Source organism: Polyodon spathula, chromosome 21, assembly GCF_017654505.1.
Source record: "Polyodon spathula isolate WHYD16114869_AA chromosome 21, ASM1765450v1, whole genome shotgun sequence".
NCBI lineage: Eukaryota > Metazoa > Chordata > Actinopteri > Acipenseriformes > Polyodontidae > Polyodon > Polyodon spathula.
The window spans coordinates 30,118,754-30,146,567 of record NC_054554.1 but is presented as its reverse complement, the minus strand read 5'-3'; the positions used below and the strand labels follow the sequence as shown (position 1 = coordinate 30,146,567).

Below are 27,814 nucleotides of genomic sequence, written 5' to 3'. Positions count from 1 at the left end.
AACAGGGTGTTAAAACCCAACTGCACCTCAGCCACATTTTCTTCAAATACTAACTCCAAAGAAAAGTAACAATATCCCCCAGGACCCTAATTCAAACAATTACACCCATTAAGTGTATTAGATTTTATTAACTGGTACAAAAAGATATATAATTAAGTTATAGGTACAGTAAGCTGCAACATGGTTCTGGCACAAAAATGGACTAAATGTTTAATTACTTAAATCATGCAAGACCATGTTTACAAATTCACATGTACAACAATGAACAAGTTAAATGGTTCTTGCAGCAGAAATCTTTTGATAGTGATGCTTTAGACTAGAAAGCAACCAACCCTCATCACTGCTTGTCCTGGAGTAAGGACTTGTCCTCCCATTGCATGTAACACATCAGCTCTGGTTCTGTTGTTTAACATTACATATTGTCTTTGCAATTGAGAACACACAAAAAAAAAAAAAAAATTAATAACGACAAGGCATACTTTTTTCCCTTTTTATTTGTAAGGCCATGCACTGCCTTCCATTAAGATTTGAATATGTCACTTTAAACATTTGCCTTAAATCATAAATTTCATTTCCTAGTACAAAAAAAAAAAAAATACACCAAAGTTACTTCTGGAGGAATGTAAAACAAATTAAATGGTAAGAAAATGTGCACCATTACTAAATCGCTGCACTGCAGTCTTGCCAGTTTAGAGGTTTAAACATGTTACTTTTCACCCTGTTGTACAAAAATGAGAACAGTACGAGTTTGGATAACAAATATTGAACTTGTATAAAACAGACACCTCAATAAATTATTTTCTTTGCTTTCACTGGGGATATGCTGGGGGCATTGGGTAGCTCACCATTTGTTGGGGTTGCTGTTGCGGTGGTTGTGGGGTAAAAGGAAACTGTTGCTGGTTCATACCGTTCTGTGCAGCACCTTGGCCATTTGCACCAAATTGCTGGTTTGGGAAGCTTTGATTCCCATATGAGGATGCCTGGTTCCCAGAGCCATAGCTTGACTGTCCATTGTTACTATAGCCATTCCCATACCCATTCCCACTGTTGTCAAAGCTGCCCCCTCCATATCCATCACTTTGGGACTTAGTACCAAAGACTTTCTTGGGTCCACTACCAAAACCTCTATCGTTATCCTTATCCCTAAAACTACCAAAATCTCTCCTGCCAGAGTATCTATCACGCCGATCATCCCTAAAGCCACCTCTACCCCTGGAACGACCTGCAAAGCAAGAGTTTCAGACAGTTAGTGCATTGCCCTCCCCAGGAAAGTACAGTCAGCCAATATAGGAAAATGCACCACATGGTCTACAAGTTAAAATTTACACTTTCTCCCCCCTCTTGGATTAAACAGTTGTACTTCAATTATATATGCATTTACAATTCTGCCCACAAAAAAAACAAAGTCATCATACTCAAAGTAAAAGATTAACCCCCCCCCCCCACCCCCCCTTTACAGAGTATTGTTAGGATGAAACTATTCAGGGGAAGCAAATTAACACTTCTCCCCTGGTACACAAAGCCAGAAAATACCAAATCTTTACATTTAACAGGCCGAGAAGAGTAGAAAGATGACAAGGATTACCTCACTTGAGATATTTCATTAACGGTAACGATAATGACTGTATCTACCTCCTCTGTCTTCAACCATCTGGAGCAGCTTGGGGTTGATGGCTTGATTAGCCTCACGAAGAACAGAGACGAGGTCGTTCGCTTGCTTAAAGTTGCCAGGAGTAAAGAATGTATACGCTGTGCCCGTTTTGCTACTGCGGGCAGTTCGTCCAATTCGGTGAATATAGTCCTCAGAAGAGTTAGGGTAGTCATAATTGATGACAAATTTCACATCTTCCACATCTGTAAAGTGTTGCAGTGTGGCAAAAGGGAAATGTACAAAAATTTGCACACCACAACAGCCAGACCAAAAAACATAAGTTAGCAAAAACCAGAACATTAGACATTACCTTGGCTGTGAAGAATTATTAACATAACATCCAACTCTTATTCTATTCATTTACTTTTAGTTCCACGGGAATACTACTGTGGGAAGAGAGAACCGATGCACACTCCATTTGCTGCCAGCAATTACCCCAAAAAAAACAAAAACAAACTAGGGTGTTTAGATCTTACCAGTAAAGGAGTATGCATTCACTATTCCATTCCCAAGTCAGCAAACTCCCCACAAATTGTCAAGTGACATCCAGGTGCTTCTACGCAGTAGGGCCGCTATGTGCACTGTAGCCTCCTCATGTGCCAATAGGACCTTAGTTGATAAGTCATTGAAGGTCCCTTTTCCATTACACACTCATAAGAAGCTTGCTATAAAGGCCACACTGCTCATCTTGCCAAGACCAAAAAAAAAAAAAAAAAAAAAGGGGGGGGGGGGGGGGGAATAAGTCTACAGACCCTACAGTTTAAAAAAAAAAAAAAAAAAAAAAACACCCCTCAAGTCAAAGGCAAGATCTTCCAAGAAGCCAGTACTCACTTGAGAAAATGTCTCTCGTTGGCAGGTCTCGACATGACTTTAAAACGCAGACGGGGGAGGAACTCTATCATGGAATTTAAAGTGAGCTTTTGTTTTCCCAGTTGCTCTTACTAGATGTCCCACTACAGTCGCTATGTGCCAGTACTCACCAATTTTATACAAAAGGTGCAAAGTATAACCTTAAACTGCTCTCTCCACTTAAACATTACCTGTTCTAGAAACAGGAACTTACTATATCGGTGAGACAAAGCAGCCGGGATTGTTTTAAGTTTTTGGGGAACTCAATGGGAAGGCTTTAAAATTTAACTGAAAATAATGCAACAGCAAAATGCTCTGTGACAAACATGCAAGGCATGGGACAGAACGAGACTGTTAGGAACGGCGCTAGCAGTGAATTCAGGGCTCGAGTCTCATGTAATCCATGGTGAGAGAACAGATATTCATGGAGAATTAGGCTGGCCACTGCCTTTTGAAGATTACTGGCACACAATGCTGAGTTCTCAGCATTTCATCTGTCTATTCGACTGGGTGGCAGCCAGTCGACCACTTCCAATAGTCCTCCATCCCCCTCGAGTCCTTGGACTGTCATGCCTAGGCCCTGCCACAAAGACTGTACCTTTAGGTGAGAAACTCAAAAAAATGCACAGAAGTTAAAGAAAGCAATACACTTTCTTTAAAAAGAAAAAGTGGAGAAATGGTATATCTACCACCTCAATGACACTAACCTAGACCTCTGGAGGCAACATCCGTGGCAATTAGGATTGGTGCTTTCCCATACTTAAATTCTGAAAAGAGAGAACATTAAATAAACAGGATTTGTAGCAGTGTAGAATGTGCTACAATGAAATTTGTGAAAAGGTAACAAGTTGATTCGATACATACCATTCAGAACCCAATCTCGTTCTTGCTGACTCTTGTCACCATGAATACCCATTGCTGGCCACCTGCAAAGAGGACACCAGCAAGATGAGTTCAAAAGTGAACCAGGTGCCTTGGCCAAACAAGTCTACTTCAAAACCACAAGTGCCAGTTTACAAGATACATACCCATCTCTTCTCATCCTCCTTGTAAGTTCATCACAGCGTCTCTTGGTCTCCACAAAGATAATGGTCTTGTTTTCCTTTTCACTCATGATTTCTTCCAGCAAGCGGAGAAGTCTAAAATTCACACCCATCAAATTAGACATTCAAGAGCCAGATTTACTTGAAGCATCCTTTAAGAGTGAAACTATATGGGGACTACAAATATTGCAAAACATCCTAAAAAAGCCATGGACAGAAGTCTATAGCTGTGGATGTACAATAACTGTCAGAAACCTGCACTACAAGTACAAAAACACATGTGCACCTACAACTTACTTGTCATCCTTCTCACTGTCATTGCATACATCTACAATTTGCAGGATGTTGTGGTTTGCACTGAGCTGCAACGCCCCAACATTAATCTGAATGTAATCCTTCAAGAAGTCTTCTGCCAGCTGGCGTACTTCTTTGGGCCAGGTTGCACTCCACATAAGGGTTTGTCTGTCAGGCTGCAAAGATAATTGAGGGATTACACAAGTCCACAGCACCTAGATTTACATTAGTTAAGATTCCAATACATCTAGTAAGTGTTTGGGGTCAAAATGACATACCCTGATCTGATCCACAATCTTCCTAATTTGCGGTTCAAAGCCCATGTCAAGCATTCTGTCAGCCTCATCCAGCACCAGGTAAGTACATCTGCGCAAATTGGTCTTTCCAACTTCTAAAAAGTCAATCAGCCTTCCAGGTGTTGCAATACAGATTTCCACTCCTGAGAAAACAAGCATCACAACTTTAGAAAAATGTGCACACTTGAGGTTACAGTCCCTCACACTCAAATGTAAATTTACGCAAACCAACACACCCAATTAAATTGGTTACAGCTTCTATTTAAAAAGACCACACCTCTCTCCAAATCACGGATCTGCGGTCCTTTGGGAGCACCACCATAGATGCACGTAGTCTTCAGTCGTGACGCTCTTCCATATTCAGCAGCAACTTGCTGCACCTGTTGGGCCAATTCTCTTGTTGGAGCCAGCACCAGGCACTAAAAACAAATAGTGAACATTTAGACAAACCATTCCTCTCCACATTGACTTGCAGTAAAGAAAGCAGAGTGCATTCAATAAGGCATCACTTACAATCGGTCCATCACCATGCTCCAGGAACGGCTGGTGGTTAATATGTACAATTGCTGGCAACAGGTACTGAAAAGAGAAAAATTGCGATGCAACTTCAGTCTGAACCGTTGCACAGGCAAAGTATTGAGCCAAAACACCCAAGTTTCACATTGTATCCAGAGAATTCATACTATTTATAAACTAATAGCAAGTTTAAAAATACTGCATTTCAAATAAGTCATGCTCTCAATTTCTACTCTTCCAGAATTACAGATTAGATCACACATGTATGTATAGAAAGTTGAATTACCGAGAGAGTTTTCCCAGATCCAGTTTGTGCAATCCCAACCATATCCTTTCCACTCAGGGCTACTGGCCACCCTTGTGCTTGGATAGGGGTTGGTTCTGTGAAATTCTGTTTGGTAATCACATCCATTACGTAAGCTGAAACGGAGAGAAAGGAAGTTTGCAAATATTGCGAGCCTGTTACTTCAACAGAATGCAGTCTTGTGGGCCACCTGCTGTTAACTAGAAGCATTTATGGTCAGCCAAATAAGTCAAAATGTCTACACTTACTTGGGAAACTAGCTTCGTGGAACTTCATGATGGGGTTTGGGCAGTCCCGGGATTTTACTGTGACTTCTTTGGTTCTTCTGTACAGTTCAACTTCTTGCTGCAATACAAAATGAACACTCAGTAAAAAATTTGTTTTGCCAATCAACTGTTACTCAAAAGACCACGCTTTGTTTTTTGTACATACCGCAGTCCTCCGGGTCACATCGGGGTGCTCCTGATAAAAGTTCTTCTCAAATTTCGGCAGCTCGTCAAGGTTCCAGTGTTTCTTCCGGAGTCTCTCGCCAGGATTTCCGAATTTCTTTCCGGGGAGGCCTCCGCCGCTCCTACTGCCACCGAAGCGAGGGCCGCCGCCAAAGCTGCACAACACACGATTCGCTTGTTAAATAAGGAGGCCAGACAGACCGCTTTATTTCGCCTGCCAAAGCAGTCTTGATCGGTTCCGCCCCTACAGCTCAACGTTACACCAGGCAGAGTTTCGGTAGCTGCGTCATTCTAACCCGCTGCCATTTTGCAGTCTGACCAGCAGCGAAACAAAGAAACCGGCCGGCATTTTGTCACAGCAGCCATTACATGTCGGGTAAGTGTAACGGAAAAAGCAATAGCCATTAATTCATCCCAACAACGGTTAAATACCTTTCAGAAATGCAATTAGCATTTGTCATTTCATTAATGTATCCGAGCCAAATGACAACGGAATCAATTTTGTAAAAACAACGAACACAAAACCATTTACAACGTAATTAACATAACAAAACTATCTTGAATCTAATTTTACCTTGATATAAAACATTTTATCACGAACACTAAAACAGAAAGCAGAATCAACGAACGTCGTATTTAAACGCTTGACCGCGTGGCGTCCACTTTTCACATCTCGATATAAAATCGCGTTTTACTTGTTTTTTAAACTTACCCTCTATCCCTGCCGCGGTCTCTGTCGGAAAACCCAGGCATGATGATGTAAATAACTTAAGGAAGAGTTACTAAAATAATGTTTGGAAAGAGGACAGGACCGTTTTACTGAACCGCTCACCGGCAACGCTGCTGCTGTCAATGCCGGCTTCTCTGTCCCCCGCACCGGCTTTATATAGCAACGAGCTCGCGAGCTGGTCACGAGCGCTGCGTATCACCCCCCCCTCCCGCACGCGCAGCACACTGCGAGTCTGCACGGCTCGGGGCGCGCGCAGCACACTGCGAGTCTGCACGGCTCGGGGCGCGCGCACCACCCCCCCCTCCGCCTTTAGAGCTGCATTGAGGCAATCCTGCATTTGCGTGTTTCAGAATTATTCTGCAATAAAAGATGCATTTTGAGGTGAAACGTCTTGAAATTGTATTTCATATGTGGCAGAAATTATACCAAAATATCTGGAAATACCATATAGCAAAACAAACCCTCATTGAACGCCAGTGTGTGGTTATGTTTCCCACGTGGGCTATATCTTCATATATATATATATATATATATATATATATATATATATATATATATATATATATATATATATATATATATATATATACGGTTTTATTATGAAACAAAAACATGTTAAGTGTTATGTTTTACTCGGTAATCGGTCTACAAAATAAAATATTTAGCCGGAGGATTCGAGTCTAGCTGTCTAGTATAATCAGCTAGAGATGAAGAGATGAAAAAGCGAAGTTTGCAAAATAATACAGGGGCTGTAAGGGGTCTATTCAAATCCACCCGTTCCAGATTTATTTGTTTATTCATTTTTCATAAAATCCTATGTAGAGATAATGGACCAAACAATTAATAAAACGAGTTAAGCATCAGGGACGTTGACACTCCCACTGTTATTTCAGGTAATGTTGGTATTTTGTAATTTGTGAGAAAATCTGTTTTGGTTATCACTGAAAGAAAAAAAAAATATTAACACATAAAATGCAGGTTTGAATTCATTTTTATCCTCCGTCCATATCGTCTACGAACAGCGCTAACGTTTTTCTGTTACATAACATGCCATTGAGGGCTACCATTAAACTAGTAATAAATACAAATAAAACGCATCCTGAATTATACAGTCCGTTTCTCTTTGTTTTATGGGGAAAATTGTTTTTTAAATAAAATAAATGTGGGACTACTTTCTTTCAGTTCTCGGCAGGATACTACGGAATCATGGAAAATATTGTAACGCGTACTTCCTTTGCCGGCAAATGACGTAATTAAAAGCACATTTTTAATTAATTATTATAAATGTTTAAAAACAACAACAACCGTATATTGAGAATTATTTTAGTATCCGAAATTCGGAAAAAGTGAAGAAACATTAAAAAGAATAGAGTTAAATAAAACCATGAATCACTCCCCTGTACAGTTTCTGTTGAGGTGACGTTGTAATCGGAATAAACCGCCTGGTCTCGGCAGCCAATCAGCTGTCTCCCTTGTTTTAAATGGACAGAGCCCGAAGCTGAGGGATTCTCGGTTGTTAACGCCAATGCAAATCTGTGTGTTTATTGGAGGAACAATCATACATGAACTGGGTTTCATTTATTTTTAAATATTATTTGTAGATGATTTTGTTTTCTTAATTTGTCATGGGGACCCAAGAAGAAAAAGGTCAGTACAGTAGATAATAAAAACCACAACATTCAGCAACACACACACCCGGATCTTCTCTGCTAGAGAAGGCGTTTTTTTGGTCAGTGTTGCTGGTTTTTATTTTAGGGTTGTGTTGGGTACAAACTGACAGGCAGTACCGTAAAGCTTTGTACAGACTAGGAATAACAATATAATAAGCACATTGATTTATAATGCATTTATAATGTTCATATACTGTATGTATAGCCCTACACGGGGAGGTTTTCCAGAAAACTGAATTTAAAATTGAAAGAGTGGTCAAAATATTCCTGGTGATGTTGTAGACTGTGGAAATATTACGCTATTACGTTCAGATTTTGTGTGTGTGTGTGTGTGTGTGTCTATATATATATATATATATATATATATATATATATAAGATATATATAATATATATATATATATATAATATGTGTGTGTGTTTAGAATAAAGAATAACATCACGATTGTATTTACATATATATATATATATATATATATATAATTTCTTATATATTTCATTGTCACTTTATTTACGGGTCTTAATAACCGGGTTGCAAGAGGAATCACGACTCGATTAGTTTATGAAGTACCATTTCTGTGTTTGTGCCTTGTGTGTACATATTAGATATATTCAGATATGTAAACGTACCTTGCACTGTTATTATATTTGGCATGCGTGCTAATGTTTTTGTGGGAAGACAGTAGGTTGTCGCTTGTGTGGGTTTGTTTGTAGTTTTTTTTGTCTTTGAGTAATGGGATACTGCACTAAGAGATGTATTCTTCTTAAGAGTTCGTTGAGTAACAGCTGGTCTATTGCTAACGCCTGTGTCACCACTGGCGGCTACAGCAGCTGGTAGAGCGGCAAGGCAATGCTTGTGTTACAGGAACTACAACAGATGTATATTACACGCTGTCCACAATAATGGTTATTTATTTACTTGAGGTAGACTTCAAACAGCGCTCACTGCTACCAGTGTGTCATCCCTTTGTACCTCGCTGTTATTGAGTAATCGCAGTGTACTTCCTAATTAGACACCCCTGTCGATACTCTAACTGACACTTTACTAAAATAAGTTCCAGCAGATATGTTGTGAATTGTAACTCTTTTGAAATGTTTCTTAACAGACCTTGCCAATTGTAGATTCCTACTTGGTGGTGTAAAATCTATTCTGAATGGTAAAATGTGGGTAGTACATCTGATACAAGAGAAAACCGTCTCTGTGGATTCAAATACCTGTCTCTTTGGTGTCGCTGCTAAAGATGATGGATTTCTTGAATTCAAGTGAATGCAGTGCTTGTGGTGTTTGTACTGGGACTGGTTATGAACGAGAATGAGGCTGTGTGTGTCTGGGATGTGAAGTTGCCCAGCTAGCTTATAAGAAACTCCATTATTTGAACCCTAATTCATGCGCTGGTTTTTAAATCTAAACCCCAGTCAGCGAGCCTATACACTATAGGCTGAAGCCCAGGACCACCTGTAGCATACATTATGAGTGTCTGCTACTGACTTTATTGTACTTTAACTGCTCTTATCTGCAATGTGATATTTTATCATGATACTTTGTAATGTGATATTTTGTAACAACTCTAAGTTGCCCTGGATAAGGGCATCTGTTTAATAATAATAATAATAATAATAATAATAATAATAATAATAATAATAATGTGATGTGTCCAGCGAGCCTGTACCCTGAACGTTGATATTTCCTTTGTAACACATGCTGTTCTCTCCCCGCTCTGCAGACTGGCTTGATGCTGGCAATGATCTTCTCAGCAAGTGCCATATTAACCTGAGGATGCAGAACATTTCGGACTGCAGTGCCTCTGTCTTTGTGTCTCTCTACCAGGCGATTTTAGGGGAAGAAGTTCCAGGTAAGGCATCCCTGTTGTTGCTGTAAAACAGTCACAAGTCTGGCAATAGCGAAGCTTTCTTTATCCAGGTAAAGCCCCCCCCCCCCCCCCCCATGTGTTGTTTCCCCCACGTTGCTGCGATTGCTGGTCAAAGTACAGCAGCTGTGCTTTTATCTGCAGATTACATTGCTGTTCCCAGGAGTCAGGAAGACGACTCTCACAACGTGCAGTCAGTGATCGACTCCTTGGCGCTGGACTATCTGCAGATCAGCTTGTCTCACATCACAGGTGAGAGGCTTTATTAAAACACGTATCCTTTGCACAGCTGTTGGTCACAACATGTGATGCAATGTGCAACGTGCAAGTTACAAGCACACCAGAAAGAAGCATGCATTTGCATGCAGCACCAGTACTATAGGAACGATAACTCCACTCCAAACACTGTGCACATCAGCCATGCGATACTCTACTACTGTGCCTGTCTGTGTCTATGAGACGTGGAACATTTTAATTAGTCCCTCGCTTGGGTAGTTTTGGTGAAACGTTACCAGCTTGTATTTGGATGTGAGTCTGTGTTTAAAATCAGATATTTGAATATTGAGTCTAGCTTCTGAAGGGCATTTTTAGTTCAGTGTTTTTGTTTTTTTGTAGCTCAGACTATTTTAAAAATGCTTTGGCTTTGGGCATTGTGTACCACACACACAGATATGAAAACAAGAACGAACATTGACTGGGAGCTAAAGGGCTTGCCTTAACAATGTTTCAAGTGTGTTTCAAACTGAATGAAGTGGGCATTATTTGGAACATGGAAAGATGCAGGACTAAATTATGTGGAATACTAAAAGAAAGCCAGTTTGAATTGAGTAGTTTCTTTTTTTAGCGTTTCTAAACTCGGCTGTACTGAGTGTTTGAGAATGATGTTAACCTGCAGTTTCAATTGGGATGGATGAACCCTTTCTGAATAGAGTGGGATCTGGGGCTGGAGAAGGGTGCTAGTGATATCCCCCTACTGGTCAGATTACTGCATTGCGACTTGTAACAGAACTACTACTCCCTGTACTTTTAACAATTCCAAAGATGCCATTACTGTGGACAGCACAGCAGCTCCAGAACATCCTCCCTGTGATTACAGCACAGTCGGGCAGGATCTGGCTGACACGCACTCTTCCCTAGTTTCAGATCTGAACTGCGACCTGTGTTTTTTTTTTTTTGTACAGGAGAGAACATTGTACGAGGAAACAAAGAATCTATCAAAAATCTGCTGGACATTTTCGAGGGGCTGCTCGAGTACCTTACAGAACAGATAAGTGAGACGTCTTCTCAGAGTGGAGGTGACTGTTTTTGTATTTCTCTCGTTCTCTCTCTCTCTCTCTCTCTGTGGAGTAAGTAGTTCACAGTGAAGCTCTGTGTAAAGAATAGCCGTCACTTCAAACCCCAGCACACTCCCGTTGGATATTCAGACAAAGCCTGCAATTACGTCCACCTGTGCAGTATTTATTGCCCTCAGTATTCCAGAAAGTATCAGGTTTCCCGAAGCTGTTTTGCTCTGTGTTGTGTAAGCCACGTCGATGGGGTTGTTGTTGAGTGTGTTGTCTAGTGTTAATAATGCAGAATGTGCACTCTATGGACATTGTGTTATGTTTTAAACAGATGATCCAGACCCCAGGGAAAAGGATCCTGTAGTTCCCGGAGCACTGTGGGAGGATCTTGAGGACCAACACAAAGAGGCTCACCCTGCAGCCAAGCCATCGTCACCCAGAGGGTGAGAGAGAGACCACTGCTCCACTCCCACTCGGGGGTAATCCCTACAATCCCAGTTCCTTTCTGAAATCCATTCCCAATTCCAATCAAAGGAATTGGAATTTTAAAGTCATGAGAATTGTGGGGATTGTTCAGCTGCTTTCACTTGAAGCCAGTTTAATTGACTGATGAACAGTGACTTTGTAGTAATTTGTTGCCACTGCGAGAAGCTTGTTTTAATTACATTTTTCATCAGTTTGGATGTGTTGGGATTGATTCAAAAGGAATGGGATTGGGATTCACCCCAGCTTTGTGCACAACACAATTAAACTGTACAGATGTGTGTCCTGATTCTGTACAAGTGTGTGTGTGTGTGTGTGTGTGTGTGTGTGTGTCTATTCTCTACAGGAGTGTGTCGATTCTGTACAGGGGTGTGTGTGTTTGTGTGTGTCCTGATTCTGTACAGGTGTGTGTGTGTCTGATTCTGTACAGGTGTGTGTGTGTGTGTGTGTCGATTCTCTACAGGAGTGTGTGTTTGTGTGTGTCGATTCTCTACAGGTGTGTGTGTCTGATTCTGTACGTGTGTGTGTGTGTGTGTGTGTGTCGATTCTCTACAGGAGTGTGTGTTTGTGTGTGTCGATTCTCTACAGGTGTGTGTGTCTGATTCTGTACAGGAGTGTGTCTGATTCTGTACAGGGGTGTGTGTGTTTGTGTGTGTCCTGATTCTGTACAGGTGTGTGTGTGTGTGTGTGTCGATTCTCTACAGGTGTGTGTGTCTGATTCTGTACAGGGGTGTGTGTGTTTGTGTGTGTCCTGATTCTGTACAGGTGTGTGTGTGTGTCGATTCTCTACAGGTGTGTGTGTCTGATTCTGTACAGGTGTGTGTGTCTGATTCTGTACAGGTGTGTGTGTGTGTGTGTGTGTCGATTCTCTACAGGAGGATGTGTGTTTGTGTGTGTCCATGTCAGACACACACACACACAGACTAAGACATGTCCACACACACAGACTAAGTGTACAGGTGTGTGTGTGTGTGTGTGTGTGTGTGTGTCGATTCTCTACAGGAGTGTGTGTTTGTGTGTGTCGATTCTCTACAGGTGTGTGTGTCTGATTCTGTACAGGTGTGTGTGTGTGTGTGTGTGTGTGTCGATTCTCTACAGGTGTGTGTGTGTCTGATTCTGTACAGGTGTGTGTGTGTCTGATTCTGTACAGGTGTGTGTGTCTGATTCTGTACAGGTGTGTGTGTCTGATTCTGTACAGGTTCTGGGACGTAAAGGTTAACCTCCTTTATTTTCTCAGTGCTCTTTATATTACTGCAAAGTAAACATCACCTGACTTCTGAGAATTCAGCGGTATGCTATTGGAATGTTTACATCCCAATAAAAGCACGCTCTCTACCTGTCCTGGCAGTTTCACCTGGTGTATAGGTAGGATAGCTGTGACCTACAGGTAGGAGTTACCCAAAACAAACCAACATAACATTGTCAAAATGTTTCAGACCCTTTATAAAAGCAGGGATGCACATACTCTCATTACACAATCTCTACAAAACAGCAGTGCATGCGGGCGGGTGTGCTCACTGGTGACGCATTGCTGTTAGAAATGCTGGGTTCTGCACAGACCATTACACAATGTCATAAAGGACTGGAGGTGAAATGGGTTGATGTTCCAACACGTTCTGTGAGGGTTAGAACAGGGTGGCATTGTGATTACAGTGCTCCAGATCAGATAATCTAAAGCTACAGTACCCTGCGATTGCTTTCAATTTTCCCTAAAATTCTTTGACGTTCTCTCTGTCTCCATACTCTATCCTTCCATGTATAGTCATTCCCCAGAGGAATCCATACGTGTCGTGTAGGTCAGGACCCAAAGCTTGCCAACTGCTTTCCACTGTCATTCCGAGCTTCTGCAGGGTCAGAGATTGTCCCAATCTGAGAGTTTCCCATTCTTCAACGGGATGTTTTTAGTACATTCCAGCTCTCGCGATTCCATCACAGGCACATTAAAATAACACAGTATAAAAACCACTTTCAAAGCAGAAAGGCGCATTGTTAATACGCTGGTATGCAAGTGATTTGTTTCGTGCTGGTTCCTCTAGGTCCTCCCAGTCGTCTCTCCCGTCCTGGGATGCTGAGGGCTCTGAGTCCACGACTGAGCTGATCCGGCTGGGGGACTCGGCCCACACGTTCATCACCAAACAAGACAGTGAGTCCTTTAATCTGCCTGTCCCAGCGCCAGCACTGTGGAGCTGCATCCACAGAGATTACAAACACTCAACACTGCTCCATTTAGAAAAGCTAAAGGAAACGGAATCGTTTCGTTGACAAACGTTTCAACAGAGTCATCTGAGTTTGTTCAGCTTCTTCTGGTATTTCTACTGTGGATTTTCAGTGGAGTGCTTCGGCAGCCTTGGTACAGCGCATATGTTTCAGGTCAGGTTGTACAGGCCTTTATGTGTCTATTTGTGATACAGAGAACAGTATCGTGTAAGCACTGCCATTTTCTCATACTTCAATATGTAACGTGTAAATCTATGTTTTTAAAAATGAATTCCAGCTCTCTTGAACTGTAGAGGTATCAAATCCTGTTGGTTTTTATTGTACAGTCTGGTTTAAAAAAATGATTCTGGTTTCAGCCAGGAAAGGTGATGCTTCTCATTTTGGAAGCCGCCTCAGTGCTGAGTGGACCAACGGAAACGAGGCAGGAGCTTCATCATCCGGGCCTGGACCTGCTCCCAGGAACAGAAGAGAACCAGGTGAGCGGGTAGAGACAGGGGGCAACAAGAGGAAGGGGTTGTAAAATGCTTTTTTTTTTTTTTTTTTTTTTTTGTTTGTTTGTTTAACGTACTATTATAAAACAAATGTAGTAATGAGCAGAATGCACAGTTTTAATTATATTTCCCCTCATCTTAAAGGTAGTTAAATGACCCTTTCTGTTTTACTCCTCAATTCATCTTGTCTTTGTGTGTGTTTCTACTGTACAGAGCCCACCACCCCCCTGCCCAGCACATCAGTCTCTTTGGACCCCCTGGACGCCAGTGCAACCCAGCTGGGGCACCCCATTCGCCAGGCCATCCCCCTGCAGCCCCCCTACCAGCCCCCGCAGCACAGACCCGACCCGTGGAGCTCCCAGCCACCGGGCCCTGGGGACGAGGAGCCAGCGCCCCCTGTGCAAACAGTAAGAGGCTTTATTGACAGCCACACGCTTTGTGAAGTGATCCAAAAAAAAAAAAAAAAAAAAAAAAGTCCTTGTTGAGTTGAGGAGGGGGAGGGGCATGGCATTCCTGTAGTTTTAGAGGTCATTTTTCTTGTCTGATTTCGCTACACGGCATGCACAGGCTCAAGAGAATGATTTGCATGCCTAAGCCAGGTTGAAATAAAACTGAAAGCTGTTGCCTGATGTGACCGTCACACCAGTGGTGTCTTTGGAATGTTGAACTGTGGGCTCGAGTGAATCATGAAATTGTTTTGACAGTGCAATGTACCAGCTGTAGCACTGACTTCAGGGGGCAGGGCTGGCCGCTTTGCATACAGATCAGGAACAAGGAAGAAGAAAAACATGGGCTAGCCCTTTTTAAAATAGTTTGATAGTTCTTGTAGGACTACCAAACAATATTGAGCTTTCACTACAACAGCACATTGATCTGTATATCTCCATGCACAGTGTGACTTACTGGTTCTGCTAAATAATAAAATATAATTAAACTATTCAGACTTCCTAATTTGCACTGTAATAAAAGTATTTGAAAAGAATACTTTGTTAAGCTATTTTCAATTTAAGTTATTAAAGGTAGTGTTGTGGTCAAATACAGTAAAGTCCCAGTGATACTGTACACTTACAGGGTGTTTCCAGGGGTTTTGTTTATTTATTCTATTTTAAATCATCTTGTTTACTTCAGCTTGTTCTGGTTTGTTCAGTAAATATTAAATCCTGTCCTTCCAGTCTCCCTTCCGGCTGTGTGCTGAGCCCTCCCCTTGGTCCTGGCATGCACAATGTGCTTGTCTCAATGGTTAACTGACTGTCGCTGCTTCCCATTTCACAGTGATTGCGCAACAGGGGCAGTGTGTGAAGCTGTGCTCTGTGAACAGGGCACTCCGCACCCTTTGTGTGCCTTCAACTCACTTTCAGTTTGTTCTTTTGTTTCTGACAGATCCCTGGCCCATCAAGAGCAGTGTCTGACAGCACTGCTGTGAATGGGACCCAATCGAGACTCTCTCCAGGTGAGAGACTTTTACCTGACAACGAGCAGAGCTGCATGGGGTCTCTAATCCTGTTAGCTGTGTGCTTTAATAACTCTGTGTGTGTGTGCACGTGCATGTAGAATGGAAATGTGAAACTAGTCTATACTTCATATATATTGTATGATTTACAGTTTGCTGCATGTGATCCCAAACTCCATCACCAAAACTGGCTTTTTTTGAAAGACTTGCTGGCATTGTCAGCTGTTGGCTGTTACAAAAAAAAAAAAATGGAACAATGCAAACACAATGGTGGGGATATTGGTGTTTTCTTCCTGTGTGGCATCCTGCCAGTGGTGCATTATAAACAATATAACAATTAGCCATTTGCTTTAATTAATTGATTTACTTGGGGGGGGGGGGGGGGGGGGGTACAGTTCGTAAGTTTGGTGTTCGTAACTCTACTGTATTTCTTTGCAGAGAGTGAAAAGTCCTCATCCAGCAGCTCCAGATCAGCTGCCCACAAGAAACCTGGCCCTGCTGTGGAGCGGGAGAGAGCGAAGGAGGTGCCGATATTCAGCTTTTAATTCAAACTGCACAAACACAAATGACACTCTGGGGGCTTGTGGTGTTTCTGAGGGGTGTGCTTTGAAGGGTGAAGCCCTGCTGAGCTGTGCAGTCCTGTCCTTGCAGTATTCCAGCATTGTGGAATGTAGGATATCTGGGCTGAACGGAAAAATGATGCCAGCGGGTTTCCCTGTTTACATTATGTGTCTGGCATGATTTATGTTAGAATGATAAATTTGAAAAGGTCTGCGGTGAGGGAATGTAGATTTAGCTGCTTTAAACAAACTGCAGTACAACCCTTGCTTTTCCACTCCTTTTTTATACTGTTTGCTAAAAATCAGAGCAGGTGGCGCTAATAAAGTTGAAAGGCCATTCCTGGGCAGTTTGACAGCAGTGAGTTTGGCAAGGCAGCATGAATTAAACTTGATACTGGAGCAACAGCCAGAACACTTTCAAAAACATCATGGCAAGGGTGTGAGCAATTTGGAAACCAATGAAAACCCTGTGGGTTTCTCTGTTGAAGGAAGCAGGTGTGTTTTGCAGATGCCACAGACCTGACAATACCATTTCTGATGTCCTTTCTGTAAAGAGCTGTACTTAATAAAATAAAATGCCTTGTAAAACAAGCAACTGTAATTTTGACTTAAAAATGAGCTCATATGTTGGGGCCCTGATCTTTATTGGTAGAGAGTTCCCTATGCAGTGGACAGACCTGACGTCATAACCTCCTGTATTGATTGTCTTGCAGAGCTCCATCTCGGCCCCCAAGAGAGTGGTGTTCCGCACGCAGCCTGACGTCCGGCTGTTGAGCCTGCAGGGCGGGCTGGAGGAATCGGGGGTCTGTAGCTCAGAGGAGGGGGACCCCACTAATCGGCTGAACCGCTCCAGCCAATGGGATCACAGAGCCCCCCAGGAGAGGACCCTCATCAAGTAAGTCACGCGGGACCAGTTTCAAAAGGAAACCTGTTTTGGTGCTGAAATAATTCTGATTTTATTTGCAATAGAAGCACCTGGTTTCACACGTCTGGATTTGGGTCTGATTTTGCACTACATAACCTGAAACAACAAGAGGCAGTCCAAGATTAGTGCTGACCAGGGTCTGTGAAACCAGCTGAAAATCCAGTGCTCTAAACTAGGATTGCATTAAAACTCTCAACATTGCAGACCTGTGTAGTGCTCGGGGAGTGTTCATGACACAAAACCTCAGACGGACAGGAAAAGATTTATGTTACCCACTTTTGGCATTCCTAGTTTGCATACTGTAAGTTAGTGTAGGGGTTGAAACCTTGGTTTCCCTGTGGTTTTCATCGTTGTCTTCTTTCCTGCTTGGCCAGTGACAGCAGTCTGTATGACGATGGTGTGGTGGAGCCGCTGTCCCGACGGAGAGTGAGGAACAAGCTGGCGGAGCAGGAGCTGCAGGAGATGTCAGCCAAGCTGTCCCGCAGGCTGGAGGAGCTCGACTCGGTGAGTCTGGGACCGCAGAGACGATGTGAGAGAGAGGAGGGGCTGCGGGGAGTCTGGACCTGCAGAGACGATATGAGAGAGAGAGGAGGGGTGGGGAGTCTGGAACTGCAGAGACGATGTGAGAGAGAGAGGAGGGGCGGGGAATCTGGAACCGCAGAGACGATGTGAGAGAGAGAGGAGGGGCGGGGAATCTGGAACCGCAGAGACGATGTGAGAGAGAGAGGAGGGGCGGGGAATCTGGAACCGCAGAGACGATGTGAGAGAGAGAGGAGGGGCGGGGAATCTGGAACCGCAGAGACGATGTGAGAGAGAGAGGAGGGGCGGGGAATCTGGAACCGCAGAGACGATGTGAGAGAGAGAGGAGGGGCGGGGAATCTGGAACCGCAGAGACGATGTGTGAGAGAGAGAGAGAGAGGAGGGGCGGGGAGTCTGGAATCGCAGAGACGATGTGAGAGAGAGAGGTGCTGCAGGGAGTCTGGAACCGCAGAGACGATGCGAAAGAAATAGGCCTCTCCATCAGTATTTTTCTTGTTGATTTATGAGATATATCTAATGCAAGTGTTTTCCTGCCTGTCCTGGAAGATGCTGAAGCAGGCTCTGGGTGAGACGGGTGGAGCAAGCGAGGTGAGGGGGGAGGAGGACAAACTGTCTCACCACAGCGACAGCTTCATGGAGTGCCGTCGAACCAAGAAACAGTCAGGTAGAAGAGAACAGAACAGCACGTCCAGCTCCTGTCACATTGCTGGTGATTCGGCCCTATAGACGCATTCACAATGTGCCCCATTGTTTGTTTTGTTTTTTTTGTTTTTTTAACTGTTTTTGTGTTTTCCACAGTTGATTAGTTGGAAACTGTATCTGTGCATGTCCTTGACTTTGGGGTGACAAAGTGGTGGAAATCTCCTATATTAAACTATGGAACAGGTTATAAGGCAGCATGGTCAGGGCCCCCATTTGCTCCACTAGCACTAGTATTCTCGATATAAGGTGGAGCCAAATTGCATAATTTCGTACTTGTATCCCTGACTACAGCATTATAAAGGGGGGAGCATGGTATATAAATGTGATGTTCCTGCTAATTTAAGAGGTTAGTGTCTGTGTAACTGGTTTAACGCACAGGGGTTGTTAGTGACTGTGTGTCCTCTCTTCAATGTGCAGGAACACCACACCCCAAGAAGACCCCACGGACACGCTCCCTGTCCCCCTCCCCTCCTCGTGCCAGACGCACTCTGCAGGGCCAGTTCGAGGACACTGTCCCCCGGGACCAGATGCAGCGCGTCCGCAGAGAGGTGCAGAGAGAGCTGGATTTGCAGAGGAGGAAAGCAGGGGTGAGAGAGAGACAGACAGACAGACTGAGAGAGAGTTGCAGAGAGAGCTGGATCTGCAGGGGTGAGAGGGAGACTGATACAGAGGTGCAGAGAGCTGGATCTGCAGAGGAGGAAAGCAGGAATGAGAGAGAGAGGTGCAGAGAGAGCTGGATCTGCAGGGGTGAGGGGGAGACTGATACAGAGGTGCAGAGAGCTGGATCTGCAGAGGAGGAAAGCAGGAATGAGAGAGAGAGGTGCAGAGAGAGCTGGATCTGCAGGGGTGAGGGGGAGACTGAGAGAGGTGTAGAGAGAGCGGGATCTGCAGAGGAAAGCAGGGGTGAGAGAGAGACTGAGACTGCATGCCTCGAGTCCCAAAGCTTTAAATGATCTAAGCATAATAGTTTTACTAAGTTCGGCACTACAGTGATAATGACTTGATATACAAATATTTTACGAAGCTATTATTATGTATTTTTCTGTAGATTGTGGGCAGAGCCTACGAAGACGTTTTGAAAAGCTATAAAGGAAAAGAACGGATTCAAATTTCAAAGGAGAAGGCAAAGGCCAAGGAAACGGTAAGCAGGTCTTCAAGGTGGGAAACGCATCCCGAAACCTTGTTCTGTGTTACTGTGGAAGATATAACAAAGAAACCTGTGCTTTTCCCACCATTGAGAACCCAGTTCGACCCTGAACGGATTGGAAGTGTATTGGCATGCTGATGCGATAGGTGCTGCGCTGTCTGGATGCTTGACAGGTGTTATGGAGATTGTAACTGCTTCTGTATCTACCCTCCAGGAACAAGAGTACAAAGAAAACCTCTACAAGGATGCCCTCCGCACGCCCAAGAGGTCCCGCATCCCCCCTGCCAAGCCCACTCCTCACACACCCAGAGCCAGCCAGGAAACACCAGCCAGAGGGGTCGTCCGACTGAGCAAGGCATTGCCCAGTAAGATCCACAGTACCAGAGCGGTACTAGACCCTAGTCTGCTCCCTAGAACCTCTAACATTGTCTAATCACACCCTTCTCAACATCACCACGTTGAAATGAGCCGCACAGGGTTTAAGATTGTGGTATGAAGATTCATTGCTGTTTTTTTTTTTTTATTAAAATAGACTGCTTTGTAGTGTGCGCTGGGAGGAAATGTTCCGAGCAGGGAACATGTACCAACTAGCCACCACCCCCCCCCCCTTTTTTTTTTTTTTTTTTAATGTGACTCTCCATTTCTCTCTGCTGGTCCTGTGTAGCAGAGCTCTGAACTGGTTGACGCTTTGAACCTGTGCAGCTCAGCAAGGCCTGCGTGTGATCTGTCAGCATGCAGTGCCTCCACATTGAAGTATAAATCAATGAGCTGAAACTAACTGAGATGGGCTTGCCTCTGATTAATGATCAGTGTTAAAAAGAGAAGTCGCTCAGCTGTAAAGCCACAGTGTAAGAATCAAACTGTGCCCTGCTAATGACTGGAAAGGAATAAAACACATTTTAGTTTTATTTTAAATGTAACATAACTGGAAATAAGTTCGTCATGTAGATGGGAGAGCTCCAGGGAACTGGTTTTGTTACAATAACAGTGTTTTGTTTCCTTTCAGAATGACGGTGTGTGTTGGTCTGCTGTCAATTTTTTATTTCATGCTGTGTTTAAAAAATAACATCCCTGGGTTTAAAGTGTTTGGCATTATGGGATTTTTCTAAAAAAGCAAAATGAAGAAATTGCACAAATGAACTGTAACCAGACACGTATAGCTGGTTTCACAAGCAATGATTGGCACTGATGTTTGTTTAGAGGAAGGTCTGTGAAACCATTAGTACTTGTGTCGTAGATTTTTCATAGTGTGTTTTTCTCTCTCTCTCTCTCTCTCTCTCTCTCTCTCTCTCTCTCTCTTCCCCCCGCAGTGAAGATTAAAGACAATGACCTGCTCCCCTTGCTGCTGGAGGAGTTCCCCTGCCTCCACGTCTCGCCCCACGCCCTCAACAAGATGTGGAAGCAGCAGTTCAGGCAGATGGAGCAGCTGACCGGGTCAGTGTCTGAGCAGGAGCAGGAGCGCTCCAGAGCCAAGCTCAACACGGAGGTGAGGAGGAGGCTGTGTATCCAGGAGGGGAAGCAGGGGGGCTCGGTTCAGTCTGAACCCATCTTCACAGTGCCTACAGAGACCCGGGTTTAGTTCTACATGTTCAGTCTGGACTGGAGGTTCTCCCTGGCCTGTGCAGTACCTTGAGGAAACACCAGAGACCAGCAGGTCCTGGAGGTTCTAGACATGAGCGTAACTGTAGCCCTGAAGAGAACGTGCGTGAATATTGAAACATCTCAAACGCACACGATGCTAGAATTGGTTTGGCTCCCATGCTGACCCTGTCTCATTGTGCAACCCGCAGGTGGAAGAGGCCCAGAGGAAGTACGAGCTGCTGGTGGAGATCATCCGCAAGGAGCAGGAGCACAACCAGAGACTGGTGAGTGAGGAGGGGTGGGACACATCCAGCCTGTGAATCTGTATAGACGGACAGAGGGATACAATCCTGCAAGGAGAGAGGGGTACATGACCAGCAACGGGCAAGGGAGAAAAGTAGGCCTATGGGAGAGAACAGGGCACTACATAGAAGGAGAGGGAAACGGGAGATCTACACGCAGAGGTTGACATGCTGCTCAGAGAATCAGGGCTGGGTTCCAAATCTTAGTGCTAGCCCGATTGTGCATTCCTGCAGAGAGCTATTCCTGGCTGAAAATGTTCTCTTTAATGTTCTGTATAGTGGTGGTATGCTGGTATTGTAATAGAAAATGAACTGTTTTTAGTGTGGCTGTTGAGGCGCTGGCTGGGTTTTTATTGTGCTTGTTTTTGTAAAGGGGTGGGGTGTGTTTCATTTGTTTCCTCTGTGACCTTGGACGTTGTATGTCAGTAATGTCAGCTGGCTGGTATTTATGTTGGTTAGTGGTTGTGTGGGTGTGTGTGCTCTGTAATTTCGTGTATTAACAAAGCGCTGAAACCCACACGATTCTATGTGTTACGTGGTCCTTGTGAATGCCAGTGTCCATGGCTCTGGTTACAGCCACACCCACGGCAGACGAAGTAGGCTAACCTGCCCTTACACCTGTGGCAGCGCCTCCAAATCCAGACCTGAACCACAAACCCTGTCCTTCTTGAAGGCTGACAGCTTCTCAAAAACAGAGTTTCTGAACCACGTTTCATACGCAGCACAGCTCTGCCAAAGGTTATGTTTGCGACTGAGTGTGATGCTGTTTTGGTGTCTTCCAGCTTGCCTGTCTGCTTTTACAACATCTTCATCAAGCGATGATTGAATGACTATTAAAACATGGAAGAAACTTGCGTTAACAGGAAATCGTTTTTTAGGTTCTGCCTTGCCTCAACCTGCGACCACACTTGACACACTGCCTCGTACTGACGTTTGTCACAGAACTCGTGACTCATGCAGAGGCGTGATTTTAACTCTGTTTAATCTGTAAATGTTTCAGCAGGGCTTCTCTCTCTTTTCCAGAAAGATTTCAAAGACCGTATTCGACAGCAGAAGTCTGCCCAGAGCAGGATGAGGGAGCAGAGGCAGCAGGTCGCTCGGGCGAAGAAATATTACAATGACTATCATGTGCAGCTGCGCGCCAGGATGCTGCGCTCCAGGACCAGGGAGGAGAGGGTGCGTGCTTTTACAAGAGACTTTACTCTGCTTTACTAACACTGATGAAATAACGAAGGGCAGGGGAAACGGATTACACCTTTTTGGTAAAGGTTTTGAAAACATACCAGATCAAAGCATTTTGTAGACTGCCTTCCTCCTATCTGCAGTAACATTCTAGATAGTAGTTGTGTGTTTTTTTTTCTCCCAGTTGAAGAGCCTGCATTGCTTTCCCTTTAGTGTGTTCTGCCTTTCTGAACAGAGCTGTACATTTTTTAAAGTAGGAAGGTCATAGTTTAATTCAGACTGTCCTGCTCTGCATGCAATGTTGACCAGGCTGCAGTGCACATTTAGAGACGATAGCTACTCTTGCCCTGGATAACTTTCATCCTGTCCAACAATTTTCAAATCTTAAACCGAGTGCTTACAGAACCAGGTGGTGGTGTCTTTTTTTTTTTTTTGACAGATATTCAAGAACCTGTTTGAGGAAGGCCTGGCAATCCAGAAGAAGAGAGTGCGAGAACTGCGCTCCTACGCCAGGGACCAGCGCGAGGAGCACAAGAAGAAACACAAAGAGGAACTGGAGTCCATGGAGAACTATTACAAGGACCAGGTAGGACCAGGGCTTGAAACTCGTGATACCCAGGACTGGGTGCAGTGCAACCTCCCTTGGGTATCAGAACTGTGTAGCATTGCAATGAGCAGGTAGGTGCTAGGGGTTTGAACAGGGCTTGACTCGCACTGCACTGTCCTGGGTATCAGAACTGTGTAGCATTGCAATGAGCAGGTAGGTGAGTAAGTCACACCCAAGCCTGTAGGTTTAGTGGTGGGAGTTGCTTATGCAGCTGTAAGGGAAGAACCATTTATTAAACTGTCTTTGTATTTCATGCAATGCACAGATGAATTCCTCTTTTACACACTTCATCCCTAACACTTTCTTCTTATTTCTTTCAGTTTTCTATGTTGGCTGAAACGCTCGCCCAGGAACAGCAGGAAATCCAAGTTAGGAAGAAAGCACAGGAAAAGGTGAGTGAGCTGTCAGAAAAGACTGCTTCCACTGCCGTGCAGGTTCCACACACTCACACCTGTGCTTCCACTGCTGTGCAGGTTCCACACACTCACACCTGTGCTTCCACTGCTGTGCAGGTTCCACACACTCACACCTGTGCTTCCACTGCTGTGCAGGTTCCACACACTCACACCTGTGCTTCCACTGCTGTGCAGGTTCCACACACTCACACCTGTGCTTCCACTGCTGTGCAGGTTCCACACACTCACACCTGTGCTTCCACTGCTGTGCAGGTTCCACACACTCACACCTGTGCTTCCACTGCTGTGCAGGTTCCACACACTCACACCTGTGCTTCCACTGCTGTGCAGGTTCCACACACTCACACCTGTGCTTCCACTGCTGTGCAGGTTCCACACACTCACACCTGTGCTTCCACTGCTGTGCAGGTTCCACATGGGTTCTTGACATTCAAAGGGAGCGGATTCTGCCTGCTTAGCTTGGCTCCTCCTAATTTATAGAGGACCCAGATATTAATGTGACGCCGCCATCTGAAATTTCTTTGTGTCTGGTGGAAATAATGCCACTTTAAAAATTGCTATGCTGTTAAAAAAAACAGAACAAAAAAACAATGGCTTAAGTATATGAGATAAAGTACAGTATAGGGTGCTGTAACACAAGCTGACTTTCCACTCAAGGACAGTGCGGTCAGTAGACCCACTGTGCCCTCTGTCTCTCCCAGCACCCTGTCCAATGCAGCCTCTCCTTACACTCTCCACAGGCGCTCCAGAAGATGAAGAAGGAGCTCCGTGGGAAGATGGAGCGTGAGATCGGGGAGCTGCAGGAGATGATCATGCAGAACGATGACGACGTGTACTTCCGCGAGCTGGAGGCGGAGCGGCTGAGCCGTCGTGTGCACATGGCTTCATTCCAGTACGGCACGAGCCACCTGCTGTGAGACCAACACCCACACTGGCTTCCTTCCAGTGAGACCAACACCCGCTGTGAGACCAACACCCACACTGGCTTCCTTCCAGTGAGACCAACACCCGCTGTGAGACCAACACCCACACTGGCTTCCTTCCAGTGAGACCAACACCCACACTGGCTTCCTTCCAGTGCAGCACGAGCCAAACTCGCTGACAATACCCAGGACCACCGCATCAGGAAAAGGACCTCCTTATTCATTTTTTCTCACAAAGTGCTTTTAGTTTTTTTTAAATTGTGTGTGTATTTAATCATTTTTTTTATGCACTTCTCAGGTCGTTGCCAAGTGTGATCCGTTCATTGCCTTTCATAAAGGCAGATAAGCTGATTGGGTTTTTTATTCCTTTTTAATTGATCTGAATACTACATCTATTCCCGGACACTAGTAATGAAGAGTACTGTTGAGGACATTGTGTTTGAATATGTGCGAGTCATTTTAAGGTTGTATAAATGTCTTTTTGATTTTGTATATTGAGTGTGGGAGAATAACTTTACTTTCTAATGTTTTAACAATGTAAAAAAAAATGACTGTACAGAACAGAAATCAGGTTTTAAATTATTTAAAATCTTTTATTAAACTTTGTGTTTGAAAATGAGGCTGTATCACAGGCTTGTTTTTAAAACTACCAGTTTTGGACAGTCCTCTACTTCTGCCACAAGGTGGGGCTGTAGGGCTAAATTCAGGCTTTTTTTATTTTTGTTATTAAACTAGGGATGCAAATGGTTTTGTAAATTGGTGCTAAACTGTTTTGAAAGTTTAGCACTAGAAAGCCAATCAGAAACTATCATTATCTACGGTTGCTAAGAAATCAAAAATAGTAACATGTCTACTAGTGGCAGAATTTAATGTTGCTGGCGCTGTATGAGGTACCCTGGCCCTAGAATCGAGCGCCATGTTTGTGCCCTTGACACTGACACACACGATCCCAGCTGCAGCACACAGACTCTGAAATGCAGGTGTAGACCAGCGTGTAGTTGTGACTCTGTGTCTCTCCCTCTGTCTCTCTCAGGATTACGAGCAGAGCCTGCGTTTGTTGAGCCTGGATGATATGGAGCGGCTGTGGAGCAGTGCTGCTGCCCTCTAGCCTCTCCTCTTCTCTCCTCCCTTCATCCCTCCTATCTTTGTGTAAAATAATAGAAGTATGCCACTGGTGTTTTAAGAGTAAAACCTCTGGACATGCCTGTTTATAACCAGCACCCCACTCCCCACGCAACAGATTTAACAAGGCCCAAGATCTTAACCACTAGGGGGCGCCATTTCACCATGGTGTTCAATATTTACAGATTATTCTTCAATCGTTTGGACGAGAGTATTGTATCTGTTTGCTCAGAGAAACCACACGATACACCCTTTCTCAACAATGTCTAAGAACTCTATCAAGCAATAAACTCATTTTCCATTTCTCATAAGATCTATGTTTAATATAATAATAACAAGCCCCAAAAGGCTACGTATAGATAAACAGCGACACACACTTAACATGCTTGCCGCAATAACTGCAGGTACAAATGCAAAAACATACTATAGAACAGCTTCCATTTCCCTTCGCTGAATCTTCAGACCCCTTTCTCAATCCGCTTTGTCTCCTTCCAGGTCTGCTTCTGCAGAAAGACAAGGCCAGTGTTCAGAGAGCTCACTTCACTCCCACAAAGCCAAGACATCCAGGTTCTTGTCCTGCTTTGCCTCCCAGCGCCCGAGTGCTTGCGGGTAAGGCTTTGCCTGTTGAGGAAGGATTGTGACTTGGTGTTTCATTAGTAATAATGAATTAAAAGTGGAGGTAGTACAGTAGTAGGGGCGTATGAATGCTTTCTTCATAAGGACAACATCCAACTTTTACTGTTCAGCATTAAGAAACTTTGCAAAGTTACAAATATGTATTAACAGTCAGTTTACCCTGGTATTTACCTTGGAGTGCTGCAACGGGAAACTCATCTCATATACAAGGTTACAGTGCTAGCCTGTCACAAGGAGCCAGGTGGTACAGTGGGCTCATTCACTAACACACAGTGCTAGTCTTTCTTATGGGACTGGTTTCAAATCCAGGTGATTTTTCCTTTTTCAGACTTGGTTAATTTCCTATATAGACAATGAAAAAGGAAGCTCTTCCATGGAGGTGAGATGACACAGTGGGCTAATTTGTAAGCATGCTGTGTTGTTCTTTGTTGAGGGACTGGGTTCAAATCCAGTTGATTTTTTCCTTTATTTTCAAAGAATTGTTTAATTTAGTTTATATTCAGTGTGAAAGAGAGCTTTCCTGTGGGAGCTGGTGGTGCAGTGGGCTAATCCCATGGCTGCCTCTCCCTGAAGACAGTGGTTCAAATCCAGGTTCTGGATGTGAGTTTCTGAAGGTAAGTGATGATGTTGATTGTGTTTCCATAGGAGGAGGAAGGAGAAGATCTGCCCTGCAGAGAGAGTAGGTAGGAGAGGATAGAAGGGGGGGCCTGGCCCCCCCAGCTGTGAGGAGAGGAGAGAGAGGGGCTGTTGCTGCCCCCTGAAGTTTTTTATTGAGTAGTTCTAGTTTAAAGAAACTTGGAGTATTTTAATCACTGAGTAATATTTATTAACAAAATGTTATCTTTGAAATAAACACTTTTATATGATTGGTGCATTCCACAAAAATTGAGCAACAGCCCCACCTTCCACACTCCCCCCAGCTGGGGGGGCCAGACCCCCCCTTTCTATCCTCTCCTACCTACTCCCTCTGCAGGGCAGATCTTCTTCCCCTCCTGTGGAGGATCTTCCCCTTCTCTTTCTTCTCCTCCTCCTGTGGAAACACAACCAACATCATCACTTACCTTCAGAAACTCACATCCAGGACCTAGATTTGAACCACTATCTTCAGGGAGAGAAGGCCATGGGAGAAGCCCACTGCACCACCAGCTCCCCCAGGAATCTTGTGCTTCACACTGAATATAAACTAAATTAACCAAGTCTTTGAAAAAGGAAATAATCAACTGGATTTGAACCCAGTCCCTCAAGAACAACACAGCATGTGTACAAATTAGCCCACTGTGCCATCTCATCTCCATGGAAGAGATATCTTTTTCATTGTCTATATAGACATTTAACCAAGTCTGAAAAATCAAAGAAGAAAACAGATTTGAAACCAATCTCCCAAAGAGAACAGCACAGCATGCTAGTGAACAAGCCCCCTGTGCCATCTCACCTCCAAAAGCTTGGAAGGTGGGGGCAGCTTGAGTGAAGATGCAAACTGTACCTTTCTGCACCAGTGCATGCACAAGTGTGTGCTGCTGCACTTTTTAAAAGGGGTCTGGCAAAACTACACCCAGAGCTAGACTTGTGCAGTGAGAA

At 44.1% G+C, this 27,814-nt stretch overlaps 2 protein-coding genes across 7 annotated transcripts; one reads left to right on the top strand and one right to left on the bottom strand.

Moving 5' to 3' along the window:
* Window positions 1–108: 108 nt before the first annotated feature.
* LOC121296211 (probable ATP-dependent RNA helicase DDX5) lies at window positions 109–6,267 on the bottom strand. Of its 2 annotated transcripts, none has more exons than XM_041221514.1 (13): window positions 6,115–6,265; window positions 5,386–5,557; window positions 5,202–5,298; window positions 4,936–5,069; window positions 4,647–4,712; window positions 4,411–4,552; window positions 4,116–4,276; window positions 3,841–4,013; window positions 3,529–3,639; window positions 3,365–3,426; window positions 3,208–3,267; window positions 1,633–1,854; window positions 109–1,222 (listed from the first exon to the last, which is right to left on the bottom strand). In XM_041221514.1, the coding sequence occupies exons 1-13, from the start codon at window positions 6,153–6,155 to the stop codon at window positions 810–812; spliced, it is 1,854 nt and encodes a 617-aa protein (XP_041077448.1). In that variant the 5' UTR covers window positions 6,156–6,265; the 3' UTR covers window positions 109–809. The 2 variants fall into 2 exon arrangements, with proteins under 2 accessions (XP_041077448.1, XP_041077449.1); XM_041221515.1 differs by having other exon boundaries at window positions 1,130–1,222; window positions 1,586–1,854; window positions 6,115–6,267.
* On the top strand, window positions 5,610–25,097 carry LOC121296209 (centrosomal protein of 95 kDa-like). 5 transcript variants are annotated; one of them, XM_041221510.1, is made up of 22 exons: window positions 5,610–5,778; window positions 9,526–9,654; window positions 9,814–9,921; window positions 10,851–10,964; window positions 11,284–11,395; window positions 13,472–13,578; window positions 14,009–14,128; window positions 14,357–14,550; window positions 15,524–15,593; window positions 16,032–16,117; window positions 16,867–17,048; window positions 17,453–17,582; window positions 18,165–18,327; window positions 18,738–18,907; window positions 19,369–19,461; window positions 19,682–19,832; window positions 20,778–20,953; window positions 21,258–21,332; window positions 22,374–22,526; window positions 22,972–23,118; window positions 23,460–23,531; window positions 24,296–25,097. In XM_041221510.1, exons 1-22 carry the CDS (start codon window positions 5,772–5,774, stop codon window positions 24,470–24,472), a joined length of 2,736 nt encoding a protein of 911 aa, XP_041077444.1. In that variant the 5' UTR covers window positions 5,610–5,771; the 3' UTR covers window positions 24,473–25,097. The 5 variants fall into 5 exon arrangements, with proteins under 5 accessions (XP_041077444.1, XP_041077446.1, XP_041077445.1 ...); XM_041221512.1 differs by lacking the exon at window positions 5,610–5,778 and adding an exon at window positions 7,603–7,779 and having other exon boundaries at window positions 18,165–18,282; XM_041221511.1 differs by lacking the exon at window positions 5,610–5,778 and adding an exon at window positions 7,603–7,779 and having other exon boundaries at window positions 18,738–18,868.
* The last annotated feature ends 2,717 nt before the right edge of the window (window positions 25,098–27,814 follow it).

Coding starts and splice junctions, on each gene's coding strand:
- LOC121296211 (XM_041221514.1), bottom strand. CDS start 6,155: ATGCCTGGGTTTTCCGACAGAGACCGCGGCAGGGATAGAGG. Junction 5,070..5,201: donor CCACGAAGCTAGTTTCCCAA/GTAAGTGTAGAC, acceptor TCTCCGTTTCAG/CTTACGTAATGGATGTGATT. Junction 3,640..3,840: donor GACAGTGAGAAGGATGACAA/GTAAGTTGTAGG, acceptor TGTGAATTTTAG/ACTTCTCCGCTTGCTGGAAG.
- LOC121296209 (XM_041221509.1), top strand. CDS start 7,758: ATGGGGACCCAAGAAGAAAAAG. Junction 10,965..11,283: donor GACGTCTTCTCAGAGTGGAG/GTGACTGTTTTT, acceptor TGTTTTAAACAG/ATGATCCAGACCCCAGGGAA. Junction 19,833..20,777: donor ACTGAGCAAGGCATTGCCCA/GTAAGATCCACA, acceptor TTCCCCCCGCAG/TGAAGATTAAAGACAATGAC.